General features: G+C 34.9%; 1 protein-coding gene across 3 annotated transcripts in view; it reads left to right on the top strand.

The window, feature by feature from the left end:
- RBM26 (RNA binding motif protein 26) overlaps positions 1-10,821 on the top strand; it is a 58,582-nt gene that overhangs the window by 4,580 nt on the left and 43,181 nt on the right. For all 3 annotated transcript variants that reach the window (XM_009332045.1, XM_009332046.1, XM_009332044.1), the window contains exons 2-4: positions 8,989-9,107; positions 9,663-9,799; positions 10,656-10,744. In XM_009332045.1, the coding sequence (XP_009330320.1) occupies positions 8,989-9,107; positions 9,663-9,799; positions 10,656-10,744 (345 nt within the window). The remainder of the gene's footprint in view (positions 1-8,988; positions 9,108-9,662; positions 9,800-10,655; positions 10,745-10,821) is intronic.

Here is a 10,821-nt window from a genome sequence, read left to right as displayed (position 1 = left end):
AAATCAAAATTGTTTAAGGCATATTTTGAGTATATTTATCATTGGAATATTTTATGGCAAACAGTCAGTATGCTCTGGTGTTCAGATATGCCTTCACTGTTCTATTTTTTGTTTGTCATGCTTTTCACCCTTTCTTTGTTAAATCTCACCATATTTTTTTGGCTGTTTGTATCTTTGCTTAATTGTTAATAGGTTACTGGTTAGTTATCTTCACCCAGTTACTTAAGAAAGGTAGTGAATAAAAAAGGTTTAACAATGGTGTACAGGAGTATGCTAATAAACCAAGATACTGGAAGAATAGAAATAAGCTAAAATGAAAAACTTCGCCATTCCTTTCCACATATATGTGGCACACCATCCTACCGGTAACACTCATTGGCCCACCAGGAGGTTTCACTTGTTTCCCATGAAACTGCCTAAGAATTTCAAAAGCAATAGATGTTTCTCTTCATTTCACTTACTCTGTTAACACTTTACATTAAGCTATTTATAACTAAGATAAATAAAGCACAAATACGCGTCATTGGTATGTCCCTCTCTTAAGACTAGTGAAGTTACTCTTCTACATATGTTATGAAACTTGATAGTTTGTTCACCTGACTCATGGAGAGCTGCTGTATTTGAGAAATCAAGGTTCCTAACTTAGAGTGCCGATACTGCTAAGCTTCTGTGTAAAAATACTTTGATAGAATTAAAATATTGATTTTATAAGGTGTAGTTGAAAGCAAAAAATAAAGAGGAGAAAATTATTCCTGTTACAGGAGACCTTTCTTGTTCTTACACTGAACAGCAGCAGTGAAATGGAACCCTGTGGCTGCATCGCAAGTCATAGAGACACTGCGATGATTTTTGCTTTCTGCATTGAATGTGTGCTGGACAGCCAGCAAGCTGACAGCTGCTCTGCCTCATGAGAGCTGTCTTGAATCTAGAGGTGGCATTTTAAGCTGCTGGTTATTGGTTGCAGCTGTATGAACATGTCAGATCTGGGTATCATGATAATTTGGAACTATTGTAATGACATCAGTAACTTATGTAACAGCATTGGAGGCTGTTGCATGCCTCAATGTATTTCTATTACTCTAAGTACTGTTAAAGAGTTAATTAAAGCGAGCATTACAGGAGTGATCCTTCTCATCTACAGTAGTCTCTCAAGATAAAAGTTGGATCTTGCTCAATGAGTTTGTCATTCATTTTACTTACTGAACACTGTAGCTTTTTATAGGTCTTTTTTAGTAGCAACACAACCTAATGGTACAACTGCCTAAATTAGACTAGCTGCTCTGCTCAATATGCAATGTACATTTTTCTGCACCCACTCAGCCCTGCGAATACGAAGCATGTCTCTCAGCCTTCAAACAAAACCATGTCCACCTTGATTCATGTCAAGAACTGAGCAGTATTCTAGAGAAGTATAAATATTAATTTTAGGCAGCAAAACTAGACTCTGAAATTTAGGTTGTACATCCTCAGGATCAGAGTACGACAAATAACATGCACCTGCATGTTATTTCCTTTACAGAAAGACCATTCACCGCCTGGAGGACTTCAGACATGCTTTTGTGGTTTCAATGTATTGTGGTAGTTTAAATTTGTCAAGGAACTAGTTTCAGGACTTGCAGCACCTTTTTTGGTCTGTACATTCATTTTAAAAATGAAGGGGAAAAAAACCCCCCTCATGTAGTTTCTTCTACCATTTTAAAAAAGTAGTGTGCGCGCATTAGCTGTGTCCAAAGTGAAGTCTAGATTGAGGGGCTTGGCATTAGCTTGAAATAAAGGCAATGAAATATATTTGAAATGAACAAGTAGGGTTTTCCTTACAAGGAAACTTTATGGAAGTTTCTTTTCTGTCCTCACTCCTCTCCCTCCCCCAAGCACACTTTTTCCCCTCAGTGAGTAGCTGTTCATTTTGTGAAAACTGTCAGATTACAGTTTGACAGCTTCAGCGTGGGAAATTTTTTTCTCCCCACCCCTCCCCCCCCAATGGTAAAAAAGGTTATGTACCCTATAGTCAAACACTAGTTATGTATTTCTTCCTTTGGGAATTTGCATATATTTGCCAAAGGTTTTCACCAGAGGGTAGACTTTGGAATATGAGATTTTTTTTTTTTTTTTTTCATAGAAAAGGTGTGTAGAAAAGTGTGAATTAGTTATATTGCCAAAAAGCTTAAAAAAAAATTCATTTTCTATATAATGGTTGAGTTGTTGTCTAATAACTATAAAATTTAAGCAGCAATTTGTTTTGCTGCTTAAAAATCTCACTGCCAGTGAGATTTTTAGCAAAATAAAGGATTATCTTCTTGTTAAACTGATTTCTGTAGTGTTCACTACAGCACCATAGTGCCATGTCTGCACCAAATACTGTAGATACTTTAGAAAAAAAAGATCAGAAATAATTACTTTTTTAAGGCTCCAGTTCAAAGTGGCTACTTCACTTATTAAGAACTGACTTTAATGATGAATTGGAGCATGAGGAATTTCATAACAATGGAGATGTGGGTTTTTCTGAGAGGAAAATACCTGGGTTTAGATATTTCAGACCTTTCCTCAAGCTAATTAGTTACTACTTTGAAAGGCTTCAGCTTGGTATATATGTAGTATACCTAGAATATGTATCTTTACTCATTCTGTGCTTTGTCATGTTGGAAAAAGTTATTTGAGGAAGTCAGACTGGAGTAGGAGAGGCAACTTTAATAAGCTATTTAAATATGTGAATTTTTCAGGTATATTCTTATCAACTTCACACCTATCATTCTTGAGCCTGCTTGCCATTTTTTAATTCCTTGCATTTCTTCCTCCTTGGTTTAAGAATTCATCAGGTGTTGGGTTTTTTGTTTTGTTTTGTTTTTTACTGTCAGTGTGAGTATTATAACAGGAGTCCTAGTGGCCTTATATTCAGTATTTACTTGGTGGAGAGCTCAGGGCCCTGTTGGGGAGACATGCCCCAAGTTCTCAGTTGGTAGTGGAATACTTAGTCCAGCAGAGGCTTTCAGGTCTGCCTTCCCTTTTGATACCTTTTACATTAAAAATACTCAAATAAACAGCATGTTTTGTCTTTCATTTTAATATGTATTTTTGTACTGATGCTTAAACACATTAATGGGCACTAACCTGGCAAAATAGGTCCTCAGCATACTGTATTCAAAGTTTGTGTTTATTCTCTCTTAAGGCTTGAGAGATATTTACTGTATGCTTCTATTCAATATCTTTTAAAATGGTTCTTACGCGATATTTATGTACAAAGCTATTTTGCTGGTTTAGCTTATCTGCCTTGTTGAATTACATTTAGCTATTTTGGCGAAGTCTTTCTAAGTCAGTATAAGCTCTGTTGTTAATAAGGGATTTTGTATGAACAGCTATACCAGTAACATTTTTTTGCAAACAACTTTAATATGTATTCCACATCCACTGAACTTGTAAGTTAAGGCTGATGCCTGTAATTGCATGGTGATTATAAAAATCAAAGTGGGTTCTCAGAACATATTTAGTATTTTATATTTTAAAATAGGTAAATCTGAGTATTGGAAACAGATAGATTGAGTGATGTTTAATGAATTGCAAAGTGGTGTTTAATTAATTAAAAAAAAGACTCTACAGAGAAGTGAGTCTTCTTCAGCCAAATTACTTTCCCCTTCTCAAACGTTACTTAAAGTGTGTGTATATGTATATGTATTTTATTTTAAGGCTTAAATTTTCTCATAACAACTTCAGCTTTCCTCTTCTGCTTTTTTTTCTTTATTGGAAATGGTAATTTCAAATAATGACTGGAAAACCAGATGAGAACAGAAACAAAAGATTTTGAAAGAGGGATTTTGAACTTTTCTGTGAGATTTGTTGCAGTTGTGAATTCTTGCTCCTACAACTGAACAAAATATTTGATTGGGTTTTACTTTCCTTTTTGAAGCTTTTCTCTGGTGGTTAGCAGTTGGAGGTACCCAGATCATTCTCTGAAGAACTTACAGAACTCTAGCAAGAGAATTCTTCCATCGATGCCTGTATATTAAATACTGTTAATTAAAGCAGGATTACCAGAGCAATCATCCTTGTTTAATATAGAGCAGTAGACACTGCATATTCTCTGACTGATAGAGTACAGACTCTGCAAAAAAGCATTACTAGAGCTAAAAACATTTAGCATTACTAGTTAGGATCATATATTCAGAAAGTGGGTGTAAGGAAACATGCTGTGGTGTTTAATTGTAGCAGGCACTGGGATGTACTTGCTGCAGTGGAAATGAGTTCAGATTCCTTGTGCCAATTGGTTTTTGTTTGTTTGTTAAAGAAAACATGAAAGCAAAAACAGGAGGAGAAATTTATGTGATTACTGATGCTTATTACTGCTTGTAGCACATGCCTACAAAAAGTTGAGGGGATGTGGGTTTCAAAGTTGAGAAATGTTGTTTTACATGTTTACGTGTTTAAATGCATGTGAACATCCTTATGCTAAAATTTGGCTACTAGAAAAACAAAGTAAATTTCTGTCACACTTCTAATGCACAGATTCCATTTATGCTTAGGTCTGTGACGTACCGCACCATATTCAAGTTAAGCTAAGGATTCAAACCTGTATCTAACAACTGAAAATGTGTATCATTCAGTGAACACTAGAATTGAAATATAAATTTATTTTTAATTTTGAATGCAACTTAGACTATTGAAATTTGTAGGTAGTATTCTGATTTTTCTCATTTTTCTGAATTGTCAATTAAGGACCTTTCCTTATTAATCTTATGATCTGCAAGAATATAGCGTGATATATACTGTATGATAAGTCCTTGTGCTACACAGTATATTTTGCTGCCATCAGCATGGGTGCCTTTCCTGTTTTCTTTAAAATGACATCACTTAATAAAACAGTGTCAACTATAAGAGCATAAAATACAAGAGAGAGGTTTAGAAAAACTGATAAAGCTAGCTCAAAATGGGTGAAAAATCCATGTATGCACAACAAAGATACAGCAAGCATATTGCATATTATTCACACACAAAGGCTACTATTCTGTAAGAAAATACTGTCAAACTAGAGAACAAAATAGCTTGTTTATCAGGAAAACTCAAGGCCCCTAAAATCCAAACCAGCAGATTTTTACTAAACCAAAGGATGGAGAATTTATAGATAACATTTCAGAATTCAGTTTGAATGAAAAAGTAGAAAGGAATTGCTTTAAAAAAAGCAGCTCTCCCCCAAACAAAACCATTAACGATAGTATCCAGAACTCAATAGCTATAAAGAACAGAAATTTTCAGGCAGACCTCCTGTATTCACAGTTCTGTAAAGTTTAAATGTCTTTTTTACTTCATGAGACCAGTTATTCCTCTCTTCCACCACTTCAGGTTGCTAGCAATTTAATTTTAGCATCATCTTAATTAAAAAAAAAAAGTCAAAATATTTTATGAGAGTCTGAAAAAGTAAAAGATCAGACTATAACCTTGTTAACTCTATCTAAAATACTAGCTACAGAAACAAGCATCGTCTTCACAATAGTGTGGAGAAAAGAGATCAGTTTGTGGGGTTTTTTCCAAGCTTTGAACAACAGATAGAGAAAAGGAGACTTCTGTTTCAAGTCAGTACATAAAAAGGAAGTCAGCCTTTCGCTGTGTAAAGATCATTAACAGTTTCATTTTAAGTAGTGAAAAGAAATCACATAAAATCATACTGTCAATTTACAAAAACATTTTCTTCATCTCACTCTACCACAAAATGCATTGTATTCATTATTGCTTAATTGGCATCAATTTGAAGTAATTAGTCTATTGTTCTTAAAAAATAGTATTTTTTGAATAGCCAAAATAAAGACAGAGTTTTAACTTGAAAGCATGTAAGTACTTCCTGTGGTGTACAGGGGGATTTCTACACTGATGAATAATAATAATAATAGAGTTCAGTACGATTTATTGCACTGTTCGTATGTGGTTGTATCGCATACAGAGTGATAAATGCTAAGACAGTACCACAGGAGAAAGTGATTCTGTGTTTTGGAAATTAAAAGTACCTTTATGTACATTTTTATTGAGGATATTTTCTTGAGAGTATCTTGGAGTTGGGTGGATGGATGGATTGAAATTCTGAGGTCATTCTGGGGTGGACAATATTGCTAAGATTTCTAAAATCATCACTGGGAGGGAGGGAGGAAAGCACTAATTGTTATTTTTAAACAAGGTTTTTTTGTTGGTTTGGGGTTTTTTTGTTTGTTTCATTTTTTTGTTACACCTTTTGGAGTCTAGGTGGCTTTCCAGACAAGATTTTCCATTTTCTACCCTGCTTATGAGAGAGGAATTACTTTAAACTGAGCATGAGGTTGTTGTATAGTCACTGCTGTAGGAGCTGGAGAATTAAAGTACGTTGCAGTAGCTAGCAGTAGTGGGTTTTTACCTTATAGACTGACTGACTTTTCTTCTTTCGCTAAATAATTTTGAGTGCATGTGTCATCATTTAAATCAGTTGTAGCAGATTTTGAACGGTGACAGCTGACCGTACTATCCGATGAGAACCAAATTTGTGGAAATTGAAATAAAGCAGTTCAGCTTGTAATGTTTTATCCGATTTTCATGGAGAATAGAAAGGAGAAGAAAAGAATTGAGGGTTATCATGTGAAAAGTGCCCCCTCCCCCCAAAATTGTTTTCCTGTTATGACTATAGATAGATAATATGAAAATAGTACACTAATTTTCTGAGGCATGCATTCAGCTTGAAACTGGGAGAGGACTGAAAAATCTTCTGTAGTGACACTGAAGTTGCATTAGGGAACAGTAAAAAAAAAAAAAAAAAAAAAAAAAATTTGCAAATTCAGTCATTGAGAAGTCATGAAATGCTGGCGTTAGGGCCTCCTGGGGGCTGTACTGGACAAGAACCCTCGCTGCAGCCTATGACGAACACTGTTCAACATCGGGCTTTCAGATAATCTGCTTGGATGATGTACTCGGGTGCTAGCAGTGTGAAAGAGACCGTGCAGTCCTACCGTGCTCGCTCTAGGAGGTTATTTATGTGCCTGCTTCTGAGATGACTTGGTACTTAGGCACATGTTCTTCTAGATAACGAACTGTTAAATCTCTATGGGGGCAAACCAGATGTGATAACTGAAGGAAAACATTTCTGAAGAATTTTCAATCGGTGTGCAGTCTGTTTTTTGATTAACAGTATATTTTTGCATTTTGTCAGTTTAGTGTGTGCGGGTTCTTCTGGAATGTAGACTGATTGTGAACTCCCATCTCTTGTATCTATGAATAATGCAGACTAATACAGAATACTGTGGTACGTCCCCTAGCAGCTCAAGTTGGTTTTACAGCATGAAATTCTGCTATTGCCTGCTTTCTGGAGGATGCTGAGTTATGTTTGAAGCTTTGACCTTTAACTTCAGAGCACTCTGTGCTGGGCCCAGGCTATCCAGAGGATCTCCTAAGGGTGGATGCCGACAGATCTGCTTCCTTTGCTTAGTGGATATGTTTGCATGGAGGATGTTGCTTGCTGTGGAGGAGATAGCTTCTTTGGAGGAGAGAGGAATTAGGTAGCGTGGTAAAGTAAAGGATTTGGTTTCTTCTGCTGAGTGTCTAAAATACATGTCATTTAAATGATCAACATTCCGATTTATAATTAAGCTTCAGCATTGAAATGTCACTTGTTTTAATGTGGAAGAGATTGGGAACTGCAGTTTTATTCCATCATTGTGACTAGTGGACTTCTGTGCTGGAACGGTATTTGTGTGATACTCATATTCAGTGCAACTCCCTGACTGCAGTTTAATTTTACGTCTCAGTTACATTTGCTAGAGAGACTGTACAGTTTGGATGCATCAGTGCAATTTTTTTTCCTCCTGATGTGGTTCTTTAAAACACGAGTATTAACTTTGATCACCACCCAAACAAGCTAGCTGTCTGTATCACATGACCAGTGTGCATGTGTTAAATCCTGCCTGGTTTTGTGGGGTCTGAGGTCTTCCTTTGGTTTGTGCTAAATAATGGGATTAAATAGTTTAAGAAAATGCTGCTGTTTTGCCTGATAAACCAGCATCTAACTCTTTCAGTAGTTACTGGTTTTGAATTATGAAGTGTGAAATGCTTTTCTGTAGTATTCTTGCTTGCTTTGGCAGGTTTTACTCTATAACACCACTACAAAGTTCATTGTACATTACTATTCATGAAGCATTATAATAAAATTATATTGGTTATATTAAATAATGTTCTACTTAATGTGGGTATACAGCTTACTCTGTTCTAAGTTATTTGTTGATGTGCATGAGACCATCAGCTTCTACACTGAAGTGCTTCATACTTAATTTTAGATTGAATTAAAGATTGAATTTAGATGTCTAAAACGCATAATGATCCCCTAAATTTCACTTCATTGTCTGTGTACCTCTTACGGAGATGTCTGTGATAATATTGTATGAACACTTTTTCCTTAGGCTTTCGAAATTAAGATTTTTCAGTTAATCTGCTTTTTATGGTGTTCACATGTAGGTAGTAATAAGATTCTTTAAGAACATATTTAAGAGAAAGAGTCTCTCTGAGAGTTTGAATTTTTTTTATAGCATAGATCACTTTTGCTGTATCAGTGTATTCATTTGTAATTAGGTAGACTGACTTTTCCCCATTAACAGTCACTTAGTATTACACTCAGAATTACTGATTTCATCACTTGGAGATTATAGAAGTATTTGTTGTATTTGTAATTGTTTTTAAGACTGTTAGGCAGTTGGAGCTGTTTCATTCTAAGTAGTTCTTTCTAGTTTGCTGTGAGGTGCTCGGTGGAATATTGTTTGGAAATATTCTAGGCAATTGCTTCTCTGGAAAAGGAAGGTGATACTTAGCAATCTTACATATCTGGATTCTGTCTTAAAAAATACCCCTGAGTGTTTTTCACTTACTCTGGTAGGAAAGGTTTTGGTCCTCTATATGTATTGGTCATACCAGTTTCAGACATTAACTTCTGTAATTCAATTGCTTCTAAATTGTGTTTTTGTTTTTGTTTTTTTTTAATTAATCTATTTGCAGATGTGATGCAGATCCATCTGCCCTAGCTAAATATGTTCTGGCTTTGGTAAAGAAGGATAAAAGTGAAAAGGAACTGAAGGCATTGTGTGTTGATCAGCTGGATGTATTTCTTCAGAAAGGTATGGTCTTTGTCATAACAATTAAGCTTGGGTAAAAAGTCTGTCTTGTTTAATTCATTCAAACAATCTTTTACCATAGAATCATGCGTTTATCTCTTTATTAACTTTGTTACTTCGAAGTACGTAATTCAATTTTTATGAAATAATTTGTTTTAAAAAACAGGTGTATAGCACAATATACATGTATTAGGTATACGTTTTGTGTCTTTTGGTATTCCTGGAAGAAAATTACAGATGTTAAGAATTATTGCCAGAATTAGAAGTATTGGAGCTCTGTATATATTCCAGAAATATTCTTCCAGATGTTTTCTTAAAAGACATTAAATAATTCAATTATTGAAAACCTTTATGAAACATTGTCATTATTGACATGTTTCTTGACTCTGTAAATGGCCTTTTTAAATATAAAAATAGCAGCAGAGTATTTAAAACTAATACTCTTCATTGTTTTAACTTTTTGGTGAATGTTGATTTTTTTTTTTATTATTATTATTTTTAAAGCAAATATTAACTGAAGTTTTGAATAATGGATATTTGTACACTCTTTACTTTTAGAAACTCAGATATTTGTGGAAAAACTGTTTGATGCTGTGAATACAAAAAGCTATCTACCTCCACCAGAACAGCCATCTTCAGGAAGCCTGAAAGTAGAATTTTTTCAGCACCAAGAAAAAGAGACAAAAAAAGAAGAGGTAGGCATTGATTTTATTTTAAATTTATGTCTTTTTTCCTCATTCCTGTAGTTTGTTTATGTGGTTCAACTTTGTGTTTATTTGTTTATTAATAATAGTTCCCAAACTTATACTACAGCATTAAAATACATCAGAAGATTGTGCCTAGTATGTCGAGTACTGTTGCACAATTTTTCTAAACATAAGTGGGTGCTTCAAAGGTAAACCAAAGTGGTTCTGACTAGGCAAATGTAAATAAAGTTATTTAGTGTAGGAGTTGCAGTACAACCTACGTTAGTTCTTTGCTCAGGATTGCTGTTGTAGTTATGCTGCCCTTTAATTCAGCGTAAATCCAGGCTGCCATTCCAAATGGCAGTCCTCATTCCTCCAGCTGCTTGATCCAGATAACATCCTTATTCTGACACAAGTGTTTCTGTCGTTCTTTGAGCCAGAAGAGTAGGTTTGTCCTTTTCAACAGCACATGAAAATGTTTAACCGTGATCTGAACCAGCTAACCTGCTGATGAAGACCTTACTGTGTCAATTGTTGAATACTCATGTCTTCCCAGATCTGTCACTGCACCTTAGTATGGATTTTTGTCCACCTGTAGCAAAAGTAAATGTATTTTCAGTGCAGCACAGTAAGGATTACTTACTCTGCTTTATTTTTCTCCCAACCCGTGCTTTGAATATTCCTAGAAATAGAGATCTAATACATTATGAAGATTCTCTAATCGCATTAGATGCAAAAATGTTGTTTTAGTTCATTACTGCCGACTGTGCTCAGCATTTTGAGTTTTTTGTTTTTATTTGATTGTGCAGAAGTCTTGATGATAGTGTACTCATGCTTTGATCTAATGTATATACTTTAAATTCAGATAGTTAAAGAGGAAGAGCGAGAGAAAAAGTTTTCTAGAAGATTAAATCACAGCCCTCCTCAGTCAAGTTCTCGCTACAGAGATACCAGGTAATGAATTTTGCTTTATCTCTTGTATTATATCGGTAATCAGATGGATTTGGATTTTTATAGTGTTACTAATTAAA

Source organism: Pygoscelis adeliae, unplaced genomic scaffold (assembly GCF_000699105.1).
Source record: "Pygoscelis adeliae isolate BGI_AS28 unplaced genomic scaffold, ASM69910v1 Scaffold98, whole genome shotgun sequence".
Lineage (NCBI taxonomy): Eukaryota > Metazoa > Chordata > Aves > Sphenisciformes > Spheniscidae > Pygoscelis > Pygoscelis adeliae.
This window is presented reverse-complemented; position numbering and strand designations above follow the sequence as displayed.